The sequence below is a fragment of the Camelina sativa genome, chromosome 12 (assembly GCF_030686135.1).
Source record: "Camelina sativa cultivar CO46 ecotype springtype chromosome 12, ASM3068613v1".
In the NCBI taxonomy this organism is placed as follows: Eukaryota; Viridiplantae; Streptophyta; class Magnoliopsida; order Brassicales; family Brassicaceae; genus Camelina; species Camelina sativa.
The window spans coordinates 10,928,210-10,943,680 of record NC_141891.1 but is presented as its reverse complement, the minus strand read 5'-3'; the positions used below and the strand labels follow the sequence as shown (position 1 = coordinate 10,943,680).

Below are 15,471 nucleotides of genomic sequence, written 5' to 3'. Positions count from 1 at the left end.
ACTATAGTACGAGTCGCGAAACAGTCGCAAACAGCGACGAGTTAGCGACTATCATTGACGTCGTTAATTTTGGTCGCAATTTCGTTACAAATTTGCGACGGAGTTGTAACTACCTGTATCAGTTATAACTTCGTTGCAAAGTAGTCGTAAACAAAAGTTAGTTAAAAACGTGGAAAATGTTGAGGATAGGTGGTGTACTGTACTTTGCCGACATATAATTGTAGTCCTTAAGTGGTCGTAAAAAGGTGGCAAATGAGTCACAAAACGGTCGCAAATTTGTGACTCTTATCTGGTAGTCGCAAAACGGTGATAACATTATCCCTATATATAAGCAACCGCTCTCTCGTCTCATTTCTCACACCTCTCATTTCAATTATTTGGTACAAGAAAAGCAAAGAGCGAAAAAATAGAGAAAGAAAAAAGGAGAAAAAGAAAAGAAGAAAAAAAGTGAGAAAAAAACAAGCGAAGAAAAAATGTGGAATTATTCAAGAGAGTGGATGTACAACAGGATCGATCCAGACACAAATCATATCTCGAAGGCATTTTTGGAGGGGGTAGATCAGTTCATAGCTTTTGCAAGTAACCAGTCATCAGCACATAACAGTGGAGGTAGGTTTCTCTGCCCTTGTATTAGATGTCAAAATGAAAAGTCATTTCATGCTCGTACGATCTCATCGCATTTGCATAGTAGAGGATTCACGCCTGGATATTATGTATGGTTTGAACATGGTGAGGATTATAATGTAGTTGGGGAAGGAACGAGTAGTCATTATGGTAATGTAGATTATACGTGGGGTGGTCAATCAGTAGAATTTGACGGAGGAAATGGTGGGAATGTATTTGCTGGTATGGTGAATGATGCATTTCATGGTACTACACCATTTAATCAGTATCATCAACATGAACATGAAAGTGGATCTCATGTTCATGAAGAACCTACCCAAGATGCAAAACGGTTTTATGATATGTTAGATGCTGCAAATAATCCAATTTATGATGGGTGTCGGGAAGGTCAGTCAAAATTGTCGTTGGCTGCTCGTTTCATGAACAACAAAGTAGATCATAATTTATCTGAAACCTGCATGGACTCATGGGCTGAATTATTTACGGAGTATTTACCAGAGGGTAATCAGGCAACCGGTTCATACTACGAGACAGAGTCTTTGATGCGAAAGATAGGATTGCCGTACCATACATTTGATGTATGTATAGATAATTGTATGCTCTTCTGGAAAGAAGATGCGAAGTTGGAGCATTGCAAGTTTTGTGGAAAACCAAGGTTCAAGGACACTGAGGGAAGAAATAGAATACCTTTTAGTCGTATGTGGTATTTACCTATTACTGACAGATTGAAGAGAATGTACCAATCAGAGAAGACTGCATCGGCGATGAGATGGCATGCTGAGCATGATTCAGAAGACGGAGTAATGTGTCATCCATCTGATGCAGCAGAGTGGAAGAATTTCCAATATCTGCATCCTACATTTGCAGGAGAAACAAGAAACGTTTATCTCGGATTATGTACAGATGGTTTTAATCCTTTTGGCATGTCCAAACACCATTCGTTATGGCCTATAATCTTGACACCATACAACTTACCTCCGGATATGTGCATGAACAGTGAGTATTTGTTCCTAACAATTCTGAATTCAGGACCAAATCATCCAAGAGCTAGTCTTGATGTTTTCCTCCAACCGTTGATCGACGAGTTAAAGGAGCTATGGTACAACGGGGTTGAAGCCTATGATGTTTTGTTAGATCAAAACTTCAACCTTAAAGCTGCGCTTTTATGGACTATTAGCGATTTTCCGGCATATGGTTTGTTGTCAGGATGGACTACTCATGGGAGATTATCATGTCCTATTTGTATGGATGATACAAATGCTTTTTGGTTGCCGGCTGGTAGAAAGACATGTTGGTTTGATTGTCACAGGAGGTATCTTCCTACAAATCATCCACTGCGGAAGAATAAAAATAACTTTCTAAAGGGAAAACATGCTTTGAACGATTATCCACCGCCATCTCTGACTGGAGAAGTTATATATCAGCGTATAAGGCAATCTAAAGCACCTAAAACATCTATCTGCGGTGGAAATGGTCATGAAGATAAAGTGGAAGGCTATGGAAAGTGGCATAATTGGCATAAAGAAAGCATATTTTGGGAGTTGCCTTATTGGGTTGATCTGATTCTACGACACAATCTTGATTTGATGCATATCGAGAAGAATATGCATGATAATATCATGTATACTACTATGAATGTTAAAGATAGATCAAAAGATACAGTGAAGTCAAGATTGGACATTAAAAGATTTTGCTCTCGGAAAGAATTGCATGTAGATGACAGAGGGAGAGCTCCAATTCCTGTTTGGAGGTTGACTCCAAAAGCAAAAGAATGCCTATTAGAATGGGTCAAACATGAGGTTAAATTCCCTGACGGCTATGTATCAGATTTGGCTAGTTGTGCAGACATCAACGGTGGAAAGTTCTCAGGAATGAAAAGTCATGATTGTCATGTATTTATGGAACGACTGCTTCCGTTTATATTTGCAGAACTTCTACCGCGAAATGTGCACCTTGCATTATCAGGTTTATATTAATTATCTCTTGCATGTTTTATTATTGAAAATAATAATGGAATAATAAAGATATAATGTTTTAATTATGTAGGGCTTGGAGCATTTTTCCGTGATTTATGCAGTAGATCGTTGGAACAAACCCGCCTTGAGGTTCTGAAGGAGAATATTGTGATGATTTTGTGTAATTTGGAAAAAATCTTTCCGCCTTCTTTCTTTGATGTGATGGAGCACTTACCTGTACACCTCCCATACGAAGCACAACTTGGTGGTCCTGTGCAATACAGATGGATGTATCCTTTCGAACGGTTTTTTAAACATCTTAAAAGCAAGGCGAAGAACAAAAGATATCCAGCGGGATCAATAGTTCAATCATACTTAAATGATGAGATATCTTATTTTTCAGAACACTATTTTGCTTCCAACATATCTACAGCGAACCGAAGAAGGTATAGCTTAATTAATTAGTAATTGTGGTAATTCAGTATTCGCTTCCAATTATATTAATGATAGTGAACTAAATTTAATTTTCAGGGAGATAAGGTATAATGAAGGTGAAGTACCTGTTTTTCCTGTACCGGTACCAGAGATATTCACTTATGTGGGTCGTCCAAGTGGAAAATGTAGTGAATTTTGGTTAAGTGAAAAAGAGTACAAATGTGCACATGCATATGTTTTGCGCAATTGTGACTATTTTAGGCCACTTGAGAGGTATGCTGTTTGTTAATTTATTAATTTTAATATACATGATCTTCTTGGTTTCAGGTTAAAAAGTCATATATATTTTTGGTGAAAAATAGGTTATTGGAGGCGCATATTCGATATGGTGAGGAAAAACGATCTGTGTCCCCCCAGGAACTTTCATATAGCACCACATCCACCCAGTTTTTAAACTTCGATCTCTGTCCCCCCAATTAGTAAGTTTCAGTCCAGTATCCCCCTAATTGTAAAGTTCGAAACTTCTGTCCACACATTATGCTAAAATCGTGGTTTATCATTGGTTTACTCGGTTGATGACATAAAACCAATGCGAAACCAAAAACCGAATACAATAAACCGAATTGTGACCCGATTAGAGTTATTCACAACCCGAAATAAATACTCAGTATGAAGAATCCCTAAATTAAAAAATTTAGAACCCTAGTTTTAGTTTTGCTCTCTTCATCGATATTTTCGATTTCTATCTTCAACAGCTGAGCTTGGATATGAGCAATTCATCTGGAGCTACGAGTGCAACAGCCAATGTCCAACAGAGAAGAAGAGTTGTGGGTGTACCGAAGACATGTTGGTGTGGAGCTAGTATCGTGGCGTTGATTTCAAAGTCCGCTGCCAATCCATACCGTCGTTACTATCGGTGTGGTTATGCTGCATCACTTAAGGTATTGTGTTTGAATTTTGGGTTGTTTTTGAAAATTTTCACTCTAATTCTCTGTGCTTTGTAGCTCATTGATGATAACCACAATTTCAAGTGGGTTGACGAAGCATTGTTGGATGAGATTGAGAGATTGGCTGTCAGAACGGCTGTACTTGAACAAACAGTGTCCCAGATTACAACAGAGACTATAGATCACCAAAAGATTGTTTTTGAGAGGATGCAAATGAAGCTAGAGAAAGAGATTTTTGAGAGGGTAGAAGAAGAACTGTTGGAAACCAAATCAAGTCTGAAGAAAATAATGATTGTTGTAATTGTAGGTTGTATGATCATGATTGGTTTGAGTAAAGTGATAGTTTGATTGGCTTGTAGTTGTTGGTTTTGTTATGTATTGGCTTGTAGTTGTTTGGTTTGTTATGTATTGTGTTGTTGTTGGTAGTGTTATGTTCTTGTTGTGTCCTCTTTTATGTCTAATGAGAAACCAAAATAACAATAACAATAACAACCAAAAAATCAGAGACATTGGCAGAAATGGTTCAAAACCAATACATAAGCCGAGTTAAACATCCTAAAAATGCATCCATGGTTCAAAACCAATACATAAGCCGAGTTAAACATCCTAAAAATGCATCCATGGTTCAAAACCAATACATAAGCCGAGTTAAACATCCTAAAAATGCATCCATGGTTCCACTTGAGTGCCTTGAGTGCCTTGAGCAATCTGTGGTTCAAATGTCTAAGACACAAGATGAAGCAAAATTAAGGTCAGATTCACATACTATCTAACACATTTTGTTGAAAACTACACCTACTAACCTGTTTAGTAGACTTCTTCTTCGAGTGAAACCTAGAATTGTGACCAGCTTCACCACACATACCACAATGCATTATCCTTTTCAACTTTTTAGATGATTTTTTCGAAGGAGACTCATTTGGTCCTTTCTTCCTCTTTTTGTCCTTCTTACTTTCCTTTCCTTTCTTCCTCCCAGGCTGCGGTGGTGATGGTGGTCTATGCACATTAGGGAGGTTGGTAGATGGCCAATAAGCAGGTCCTCTTTGTGGAACAAGGCCTTCTGTGTAGTTCCTCCTCCACATAGGTGTCCGAAACCAGAAACACACATAGTCTTCAACCTCAAACTTCCTATCAATCATGACTCCATAAGCATGCTCACAAGGAATGCCACAGATTTGCCATTTCTGACAAGTGCAAGTCCTCTCAGTCAAGCTTACCCGATGAGAAACTCCACTAAGTGTAGCTTCGTAACTGTCGTTTGTGCTCCTTCTTATCTGGCATTCAGAAGCTTTTTCAATTTCTTTGGCAAGGAACTTAGACACATATGGCGTGCATCTCCCATTGTGATCATGAGATTCAGCAGATCTCTTGGCAATCCTGACCATCGCAAGTCTCCTTATGGTCTCAAGCATTGGCACAAATGCTTTGTCCCTGGCTTTCAAAATGGAGTTGTTGAATGACTCGACTGAGTTATTCTCAACATCTTCACAGAAGTTCCCTTGCTTGTAGAACGCCCTGCACCAAGTTCTTGGTTTCGACTTTACCACATCACGCCAGACAATCTCACTGTAGTTTTGAAGCTTGATCATGTTTGCTTCAAAATCCTTCTCATTGTAGCTCCATGCAATATCCCAGACATACTTCTTCATCTCTTTATCTTTCCCATGACTTTTCTTCAAGTTGCTATAAATGTGTCGGACACACATTCTATGCTCAGCTTTTGGTAGCTCTAACTCAACAGCTCGGATGAGTCCCTGAAAAAAAAAGCAAGAGGTTAATAACTGAATAAATACAACACATTAGCAATGAACCCAAAATCAGAATGTTTATTACCTTTTGGCGATCAGAGATTATGATATAACCATCACCATCCATTAGTCCCAAATCAGCCTTCATCTTCCTCACAAACCACAACCAATTTACTATGTTTTCTACTTGTACACACCCCCATGCTATTGGGTATATAGCATTATCTGAATCTCTACCTAAAGCAACCAGCAACTGACCTTTAACTTTACCTTTTATAAAGGTTCCATCTAAACCTATTAGTGGCCTACAAGAATCTTTCCATGTTCTCTTGAGCACATCAAAGCAGACATAGAAACTGTTAAATACCTCTTCTCCTGCATCGTTAGTCACAGTGACAACTTCAACAGTTGAATCTTGGTTTGATTCTCGTATCTCAGCCGCATAATCTTGGAGCCTTGCAAACTGCTCATCATACTCTTTCTCAATCCATCTCAAAGCTTTATTCCTTGCAGCTTGACATTGAGGCCTAGATACAGTGATCTTCCATTTTGCTTTAATGGTTTGTTCTATCTTCATTGGCATGAAATACTCAGGTTCTTCTCTGATTTGATCTAGAAACAACCTAGAGATAACAAGAACCTTCAACATCTCACAATCTCCATTTGGATTACATGTATGCTTATCAATGTACTTATTCACCCTCCACCTCCTACATTTCTTCGTGATTGCACAATATATGCGCCAAATACATCCATCGCCAGCACATCTAAATCCAATCTTGGTTTTATCATACCTGTACTGTGCGATGTTGCATCCAGTCTTCAGAGCATGGCCGAGTACAGCTTCCTTAAATGCAATGGCGTTGAAGAATGTCTGGTGATAGTACAAAGTCCCATCGACTTTTCTGATGTTGTTCCGCTTTCTCACCCGACGAGCTTCATCATCTTCATCACTTGAACTGTCCGGATACTCATCATGAACAATCGATGGTTCGTCTACAAACTCCAATACAGCTTTCTCGATGTCAAAGGCGTCTCGCTCTCTTGGATCTTCATCATCGGGTTCATCCTCTTCGATCGGACCTTCTCCTCCTTCCTCTGGCGGAACAGACCCAGTAGCAGTAGCAGTAGCCTCGTCATGAACAATTATCGCATTCGTCTCCAGCTCATTCGAATCCATGGAAATTGAGATTTTTTCGTTTCTAGGGTTCTTCGATTTGGGGATTTTTATGTTTTGGGGATTTTAGGATAAATGGGTATTGTTTAACGGGTTGAATCGGGTCAATTTGGGTCGATTTCTGGGTTAATCCGGTTTAATTTTGTTGGCACGCGGTCAATATGGTGATCCAGAACTTTCTGAGGCTGAAGTCATCTCAAAAAGAGAAGCAGATTTTCCTAAATGGATTCGTGAATATGTAAGAATATTCTATTCAATAATTTAATATATATTATATGTGTATATTTTTAATTATATTATATACACTTACAGGTTTCTACAAGTTCAGAAAGTTTTCCTCCATGGGTATATGATATTGTGGAAGGTCCTGAAAATAAAGTCAAGTCATGGCCTATGTATTTTACAAGAGGTTATTTGTTTCACACGAAGGCCCATGGGAGAACCAGGAAAACAATGAATTATGGGATATGTGTTCGAGGGTCAAATTATTCAGAAGGACATGACGAAGATGATTATTATGGGACCGTCGAAAATATTATTCAGCTCGAGTATCCAGGATTATTGAATTTAAGGATCATAGTTTTCTTCTGTGAATGGTTTGATCCAAGAATTGGCAAAGGCACTCGAATTCGAGATGGAGGCATTGTTGACGTGCTACAATCAAAGAAGTATCAAAATTATGAACCATTCATCTTAGGTATTATTATCTTTTACCCTAAATTCATATGTCAATATTTTTAATCTACATATCACAAGAATCAAATTGGTAAACATCTAACGAAACAATTTCGGCTTCCCCGTTTCTTCCGTCTCAATATCCTTCTAATTCACACTCTCCACCTCAGCAACAGCAGCAAGCGGCTCAATACCACCAGCAATACCCACCGTATCAGCCTTCACCGGCGGCGTACCAACTTCCCCAACATCAACTTCCTCAACATCAACAGCCTCCGCACCAGCAACCACAGCCTTCGTACCAGCTTCCCCACCATCAACAACAACCGTACCAAATTCCCCAACATCAAGCACCGCCTCTGATTCCGGAGCATGAACCACCACTGCTGCCGCCTGAGAATCCAGATCCGGAGCCGCCAAATCAACAAGACTACCAACAGCTATTAGATGATTTGTTGGTTCTTCCTGGACGACAACATCTACCACTCTTGAGTCCGTATCCTATCCCCGATGTTGAGACAATATGGTGAGAGATCTCTTTCTTCTTCTTTCTAGTTCACATATTTGTCTTCGTAAACGAGTCTAGGTAGGAAATTGTTGTGTATAAATTTTGACTTATATGTAAACTAATTTTGTTGTATATCACTTATACTCTTCGTAAATTATGTGTTTGATTCTGAATTTTAGTTTGATTACATAGCATTGCTTGGTTCTCTTGTGTTGATGGGATTACTTAGGTTGTTGTGTTTGATTCTGAATTTTAGTTTGATTACATAGCATTGCTTGGTTCTCTTGTGTTGATTATATATCACTTAGGTTGTTGTGTTTGATTCTTAATTTTAGTATGCAGTTTTGTTTTGGTTTTCTAATCTTTACTTTCATTTGCTCTCCTAATATTTGTCTAATAGGTTTGGTCGGGACAAAGGAAAACTGGCCCGAGTGATAAGTGGAATACTTCGAAAGAAGTTTGATGGTCCTTTCTACAGTTGGAAGGTTACACCTACTCACATTCAAGAACGATACTTCAGAACGTTTGCGGTAATGCTCTCTTTACAGTTTTTTTTTTTTGACTACATACCATGATGAGAATCATTCACACTTAGCATAACAATATTGTATTGTGTATTGTGTAGCGGAAGTACAACTGGGACAGTGGGATTACTGAGGTTGTTAAAGAAAATTTCATAAGAGTCGCCAAAAGAAGACTCAAAGGAATTGTGAGCCAAGCAAAGCTGAGTGGGGAGAATCCAATTTGGATTGGACCAACACTTTGGCTCGAAATGATGGAGCACTGGAACACTCCCGAATCTATTGAAAAGAGCACTACTGCTTCCCAGTCCAGAAATTCTGATCGTGACGGGCTTGGCGTCCATAAACACTTATTCGGACAGAAATCATACTTGCAAGTACAACTAGACTTGGTAAGGAGTTGGTAATGCGTTTTTAGCTGCCTTTGATTTTTACATGTGACACTAGTAACTTTTTTTTGTATCATTACAGGAGGATAAATTGGGTCGCCCTGTATCACTTGGTGAAGTTTTTATGGCAGCTCATACAAGGCCAGATGGAACTTTTGTTGATGCAAAGGCTAAAAAAGTAGCTGAAGATTATGAGAAGAACTTAGAAGAGACATTGAATCAGCTTGATGCTGATGATCTTGACGGTTCAGACCTTTCATCTCAACGGACCCTCACCATTCAAGATAAAGATGACATATTTCTCAAGGTATTTTTTGACTTTCATTTCGTGATGTTGATTGTGTGGCTTTCTGATGATGATTCTCGCTTTTGCTAATACTTATTGTCTAGTTTTGCTGATGTTCATTGGTCTGCATTTTTTATTGATGGTTCTCCTTTCTCAGCATGAAAATTCATCGAACATTAACATTGTCTGTTTCAATCTAATTGGTTTTGCATCATCTTTTTTGTGTGTTAGAGTACTATCACAGATGACAAGGGAAAACCCTTTGGACTTGGCCAACTAGCTGAGACGATCAACAAAGGGAAGAGAAAACAATGTTATTCAACAGCTTCTTCACCGTCAATCTTAGAGTTGCAAGACCAACTTGAAGCTGCTCGTGCTAAGCTCGCAAAAGTTGATGAAGAAAATGCTAGGCGTGATGAGGAGCAACGCAACGCTCAAAGTCGTATAACAAGCTTGGAGATGGTAGTCTCCTACCTAAAAAACACTTATCCTGATTTCAGCAACTTTATGGCTAATGCAACAACACCACCTCTTCAACAACAAGCCACTGCAGCTAACGCCACAACAGCAGACGGACCAGCAGACGGAGCAGCCAATGGACCAGCTAACGGACCAGCTAACGGACCAGCCACTTCACCATTGTCCAACACTTCTTCAACCTTTCCTTTGCCTTAAAATACTTTCATAACTTGTTTGTGAATCAAACTATGGTTTTTTGTTAGGATGTTTTATGGATAGTTGCAGGTTTTTTGGTACAATTGTTTGGGTTATAATCCTAATCTAAATCGGTTTTAGTATTTAATTTTAGTTTTTTTTAAAAAAAATTTCTACAAAACAGTTACAAATCAGATGCTATAAACTCACCCTTTTGTGACCATGAACAATAGTAAGCAGAATATAAAAAGTTGCATATTGGTTGCTAATTTGTAACCCTATTCTGAGAACAGAACGTTGCAAATCTACAACCAAACAAATCGTCATGACTCAGTCGCTATTATGTGACTACCAAAAACGGTATCAAAGTAGTCGCTAACACTCTAGGTTGCTATTTAGTTACTAACTGTGACTACTTGATTACGTCTCAATACAGTCGCTAAAATAGGGAGTCGCTATTTAGTCTCTAATTACGACCGCGAAGGATAGTCCCACTCTAGTCGCTAATATACGACCACTATTTGTACTTACTAATCTGTGGCAAATAAGCGACCACTTTGTGACCGTATTAATTTGCGACCAAATTTTAGCGACCGTTTCAGTTAGTCTTTCATTAGTCGTAAACAGCGACTTTAGGACCACTTTGTGACGATTTTGATGGTCACAAAAAGCATGTTTTCTTGTAGTGTTTATTGTTTCCATATGGTGAACAAGGTTATATGGAAATAACTTTTCCATATAGAGAAGGATATACTACGAAGAGGCCATACGTTACAATGGGAGAGTATTATGGATACCAAATATATTCAAGACTGACATCTCCATGAACAATAATTTGTTCAGGCCGTTTTTTCCATCAATATGTGGTTGATGCATACACTGCTATTGAGCAAGAACATATGAACTTTTCCACTTAGAGCAGATCATTACAATAATGTATGTGATGCAGTTGAACAAGGGGATGCAGATTCAAAGAAAACTAGGCCAAGAAATAATTTTACCATCTTCATGGTACATGGCAATAAGTAGACGGTATGAAAATTCGGACCTTTTCATTATTAGAACAACAAATCCAAAATGAGAAGAAGTGAACGAACATATGAAATGTCGTGTATTTAAAATGAAATTGGAAGAACTCATTAAAGACCTACAAGATGGAGTCTTTTCCGGCCCTATTACAGCATGTACAAATATAATTTACTACCAGATATTATCTTTTGTTATATTTGATAAAGAAGACAGAGGAACTGATGAAGATGAAGAAGACTTTTGACCTGAATCATTCATGCAATATTTCTGAAAAGCTTCATCATCAGGTGACTGACCCACCTCACACATATGGCTAATCCCATGATTATTCAAAAGCTTTTTATTTTGCGTAGTGATGATAATCTGACTTTCAGGACCACACAACCCAGCTTCGTTCGCCATGGCATCTAGTTGCGCCGGCTGAAACACACCATCGAGAACAACAAACACTCTCTTCTTGTCTTTTAACCAGTCTTGCCCAACTCCTAAATGATGAATCTTGACATCCTCCGGGTTTATTATACTTCGAGGCAAAATCTCATTATGTAATTGCTGTTCCGTGATGTCGTTACATGGTTTTGTGATTTTACCTATTCCTGATGGACCCCAAATCCCTATCATATTCACGTCATCGGACTTCAGGTGTAAGAATGGTTGCGTCGTCTCTAAAACGTCAAAATCACTTGATGGCGTATAGTTGATCAGCTCCTTTTTAACATTAGTGGCGAATTTTTCGATCATGGCAGCTTCATTATCACTAACAAGAGAAAGATCCGTTAGATAGTTAAAGAAAATTTTGGTATAAAGGGTAATACCACTAAACATACATACACGACTGAATATTTAACTGACACACATGTTACTGTGCTACCATTAGTGTTCTTTAAAATTGGACAATTCTAACCCTATATCTCTGTCGATGAAACTGTGTCAACATATCTATTTTTTTTTTTTTTTTTTCTTATTCTTTCATCTATAATGGTGGTTCCTATTTTGATTTCATGATGTGGCGGTGGTTTTAATCTCAATTAGGGTTGAATCATCTATGATTTTTGGGTTTCCACCGTTTCAATTTGACTTCAGCGGATGTTTCTTGCGACATGGATTTACAATATGATAATTGTTGGAAAGACGAGCAGGCAAGCAACATATATAAGCAACCTCGAAACTTAGCGTATGTCCCCGTCCGCCAACCATTATCCAGTTAATAATATATATTATCAAACTAACTTTAACCTAATATGATAACTTATTAGTTAAAGATAATTTATTAGATAGATTATCAATGATAAATAAATATTATAACGTATAAGGTAGGTGATATTAATAACACTATTGAACAGTTTAATAATTTTACGTTTTGTATAACTCAATTGTTTTATATATTACATAATTTAACTAAATAAATATAAGTTTATCACATACTCTCTGTATCATAAAAGAAGTTTTTTTTTTGTATCATAAAAACTGATTTTCTATATACTTTTAAAAATTTGATGAATTACTATGGGTTAATAATTATAAAATATATTATTATAAATAAATAATGGTTGACAAAGAAAATAAAAAATAAAAAAATATTATAAATAAATAATGCATTTATTGCTAAACATTAAATATTTTTCTTAATTCACGTGGAAATCTCAAAACATCTTCTATTGTAATAGAGAGGAGTAGCTTGTAACTTATCGCGATAATAGTATACTAGATTATAACCCGCGGTACACCGTGGGGTAAGTTTTAAAATTTTTTATTTTTGTTACTGTAATATTTTAATACTAATTTTGGTAATATACTCTTTTGTTAATTTTAGTGATTTAATATATAAATTGTGGTATACCGCACAATAATTTTTGTTTACTACAATATTAATTAAATCAATTTGATTCGATGAGTTGTTAAAACATTAAAATGAGGATTTAACCCGTATTGAAATATCATATTACTGATAGTTTATTTTTTAGTATTATTAATTCAATACTGTAATGTCATATAACCCGTCATGTAATATAACTCGTTTGTGTAATTTTAAAAATTTAATATGTTTAAATATTTATAATTTCAAACTTTTTATTAAGTTTAGATATATCAGTTATAAATTATAAACTTCTGAAAATTTTATAATTTACTATATACAGTAAATTTACTATATATGTATGTTGAACACACACTTTTAATATTAATTGAGTAATATATGTTTGTTTTTTTAAATTCAAATCACAATATATGCAGGAAAATACACTTTTTTATTAAATTTATGTATTATATGATGATTCACTACATTTAAATTTTAAAATTAAAAAGAGATGATAGAAGAATAATTTTTTTTTAGTTTGGAATAAATCTTCTAAATATTTATATTAATTATTGAACATTATATATATGGATATTTAAAAAAAATTTAATTGTGTTTGGTTATAAGGATAGTAGAGAAAGTTAACCAAACTTGTTTGGTTATGAATATAAGTCATGTTAATTTTGAAACTAGAGTTATGTATGTTCTCTAATATTTGGATGTGTTTGAAACATTAAGAGCAAGTAGAAATGGGAAGGACGAACCAGTTTCTTGAACAGTACCCAGCGATTTTGGCCACTTTCGCCAAGGCTTTTCTCCATTTCTCAGTGTCCTGCTTACTTTCTCCCACACAGGTTTTCAAAAAAAACTCTCCAAAATCTCCGGTCAGCTTATTTAGATCAGATGGATCTACTTTATAGAAAATGACCATCACAGTTTGATCCGACTCTTCCCTACACTTCATAATCTCCACCATTTCGTCAAGACGCCACTTTGAAGAAGCATAGTCCTTAGAAACAACGATGATCATGATCTTAGATCCTCTAATCGCCCGTATGATGAGTTCATGACCGTTGAATACTCCTCCTTTGCTCTCACTACCAATGAATGGTGGTGTGATCTCCTGTCTTTGAAACTCCTTGAGAATATGACTGACAAATTCTCGGCGGACATCTTCCCCGCAGAAGCTCAGAAAGACGTCGTGTATCCACTTCTGAGACGAAGAAGATGGAGGAACTGATGAAGGAGACAAGGAAGATGAAGAAGACGAATCGATTTCTTTGTCTTTTGCAGCAGCAGCACCAATGATAAAGGGAGAAGAATCCATTTGTATGGTGGAGAGAGGATCAATGAGCTTCCTAGAGAGAGAGAGAGAGAGAGATGTGTAGAAAGAATGAAAACAAAGAGGCTTTTATGTAATTTAATATGTGTATAAAGTTGACTCTATTACTGAGTATTGACTTAGAGAAATTTGTGGAAAATATTGTCACCGGCATAAGTCTATCTGCCTAAATTTGTGGATACAGTCCGCTGTGGGACTGTGGGCTATCCAGAAGGAAAAAACATGGAAGCGCAGAAGCAATTTCGACGAAGTAGTGGTCAAAACTGATGTCCCATATGATTAGAATTTTCTTAAATTATTGTAAATTTGACAAATCAAAACAAATATTTTTATTTAGTATCTGTTACAAGCAGAATAAATGAATTTAAAATTTTTTTTTGGATATACGTTCATCAGCTACGAAAAATATACACAAAAGAAGACACCTAATATAGGCTCTGTTTACACTTTATTTCTCTGTTTTACGTTTAAACTTTCAAACTTAAAAATTAATTAGATAACCAAACGTCCAAACATTTTTCACATCCGTGCAAAAGAGTAGCTGACTTAAAACTTATAAGTTAGGGTAATATTAGTAACTACCATGAAATCTAAAAGAAATTAAGAAAATACCATTGTGTCAGAAAAATTAGGTAACTACCATTTTTAAGAGAAGAGAAAATTCAAAACTACCCTTAAACAAACGACAAAAGTACAACAATGGTAACTTAAAAATCTTGTTTTTAAAAGAAATCACACGTAATCTTAATAAATAACGTGTAACTTAAGAAAATAAATTATTAATGAGAGAGATATTATGTTATCACCTGTAATTTGATAAAGTAGTGTTACAAAACAAAATGTCATAAATTATATAAAAAACACGACGACGGAGATTCCAACATAAATTGAAATCCAAAAAGATAAAGTGAGATATCATTCTGCAATTTGAAAGAGAGAAACAATAAAGAAGAAAGAAGCAGGAAAAGTAAGAATTGATATTGTTTGATGTGTTTATAACAGAAAAAATAATGATATCTCATGGTGAGAAGAGAACACCAATGGAGATGTAGGAGGAGAAGAAAGCGAAGAAGAAAGAGGGAGAAGAAGAATAAGACAAATCTTGGTAATTTAATTACTCATCTGACAAAAGCACTGTAGACAAATGGTAACATCTTTCATTCTTGTGTTTTCTACTGTATATTCTCTATAAATTATAACTTATGAGAAAAAAAGAAAAGAAAAAACAGTTGATCTTTAGTCTCAAACAGTCAAGCCCAACTACATATATGATGTATGTCAATTGTGGCATGTTAGATAGATATCAATTCATTTTGCAGAATTGCAAGTAATGGATAGTCAAGTGCCCACGCAAGAACTTTCATGTTTTTTTTTTTTTGGATAAAC

The 15,471-nt window shown here is 36.3% G+C and overlaps 5 protein-coding genes across 5 annotated transcripts; 3 read left to right on the top strand and 2 right to left on the bottom strand.

Annotated features, from left to right (window-relative positions):
- Positions 1-473: 473 nt before the first annotated feature.
- Positions 474-1,578, top strand: LOC147930387 (uncharacterized). Its single transcript, XM_087476847.1, has 2 exons — positions 474-1,424; positions 1,492-1,578. Exons 1-2 carry the CDS (start codon positions 474-476, stop codon positions 1,576-1,578), a joined length of 1,038 nt encoding a protein of 345 aa, XP_087332973.1.
- A 29-nt stretch (positions 1,579-1,607) lies between these two features.
- LOC104748456 (uncharacterized) lies at positions 1,608-4,309 on the top strand. The gene is made up of 5 exons (XM_087476846.1): positions 1,608-2,589; positions 2,671-3,025; positions 3,111-3,294; positions 3,770-3,955; positions 4,019-4,309. Exons 1-5 carry the CDS (start codon positions 1,608-1,610, stop codon positions 4,307-4,309), a joined length of 1,998 nt encoding a protein of 665 aa, XP_087332972.1.
- A 309-nt stretch (positions 4,310-4,618) lies between these two features.
- Positions 4,619-6,889, bottom strand: LOC104733413 (uncharacterized). Its single transcript, XM_010452989.1, has 3 exons — positions 5,795-6,889; positions 4,765-5,715; positions 4,619-4,684 (listed from the first exon to the last, which is right to left on the bottom strand). The coding sequence occupies exons 1-3, from the start codon at positions 6,887-6,889 to the stop codon at positions 4,619-4,621; spliced, it is 2,112 nt and encodes a 703-aa protein (XP_010451291.1).
- Positions 6,890-7,339: 450 nt separating this feature from the next.
- LOC147930386 (uncharacterized) lies at positions 7,340-9,940 on the top strand. Its single transcript, XM_087476845.1, has 7 exons — positions 7,340-7,583; positions 7,658-7,743; positions 7,834-8,087; positions 8,470-8,599; positions 8,695-8,982; positions 9,062-9,286; positions 9,497-9,940. Exons 1-7 carry the CDS (start codon positions 7,340-7,342, stop codon positions 9,938-9,940), a joined length of 1,671 nt encoding a protein of 556 aa, XP_087332971.1.
- Positions 9,941-10,950: 1,010 nt separating this feature from the next.
- Positions 10,951-14,358, bottom strand: LOC104731326 (disease resistance protein TAO1). The gene is made up of 2 exons (XM_010450659.3): positions 13,508-14,358; positions 10,951-11,705 (listed from the first exon to the last, which is right to left on the bottom strand). The coding sequence occupies exons 1-2, from the start codon at positions 14,068-14,070 to the stop codon at positions 11,120-11,122; spliced, it is 1,149 nt and encodes a 382-aa protein (XP_010448961.3). The 5' UTR covers positions 14,071-14,358; the 3' UTR covers positions 10,951-11,119.
- Between the last annotated feature and the right edge of the window lie 1,113 nt (positions 14,359-15,471).

Bases quoted from the DNA above. Each gene is read 5' to 3' on its own strand.
- LOC104733413 (XM_010452989.1), bottom strand. From the start codon at position 6,889: ATGGATTCGAATGAGCTGGAGACGAATGCGATAATTGTTCATGACGAG. The intron at 5,716-5,794 runs GTAATAAACATT...TTTTTTTTTCAG, and splicing joins TAATCTCTGATCGCCAAAAG to GGACTCATCCGAGCTGTTGA. The intron at 4,685-4,764 runs GTTAGTAGGTGT...CTTGTGTCTTAG, and splicing joins AGAAGAAGTCTACTAAACAG to ACATTTGAACCACAGATTGC.
- LOC104731326 (XM_010450659.3), bottom strand. From the start codon at position 14,070: ATGGATTCTTCTCCCTTTATCATTGGTGCTGCTGCTGCAAAAGACAAA. The intron at 11,706-13,507 runs GTTCGTCCTTCC...TTCTCTTGTTAG, and splicing joins GGGTACTGTTCAAGAAACTG to TGATAATGAAGCTGCCATGA.
- LOC104748456 (XM_087476846.1), top strand. From the start codon at position 1,608: ATGTGCATGAACAGTGAGTATTTGTTCCTAACAATTCTGAATTCAGGA. The intron at 2,590-2,670 runs GTTTATATTAAT...TTAATTATGTAG, and splicing joins TGTGCACCTTGCATTATCAG to GGCTTGGAGCATTTTTCCGT. The intron at 3,295-3,769 runs GTTTGTTAATTT...TATCTTCAACAG, and splicing joins GGCCACTTGAGAGGTATGCT to CTGAGCTTGGATATGAGCAA.
- LOC147930387 (XM_087476847.1), top strand. From the start codon at position 474: ATGTGGAATTATTCAAGAGAGTGGATGTACAACAGGATCGATCCAGAC. The intron at 1,425-1,491 runs GTAATGTGTCAT...CTACATTTGCAG, and splicing joins AGCATGATTCAGAAGACGGA to GAGAAACAAGAAACGTTTAT.
- LOC147930386 (XM_087476845.1), top strand. From the start codon at position 7,340: ATGAATTATGGGATATGTGTTCGAGGGTCAAATTATTCAGAAGGACAT. The intron at 7,744-7,833 runs GCGGCTCAATAC...CAACATCAACAG, and splicing joins CACCTCAGCAACAGCAGCAA to CCTCCGCACCAGCAACCACA. The intron at 8,983-9,061 runs GTAAGGAGTTGG...GTATCATTACAG, and splicing joins TGCAAGTACAACTAGACTTG to GAGGATAAATTGGGTCGCCC.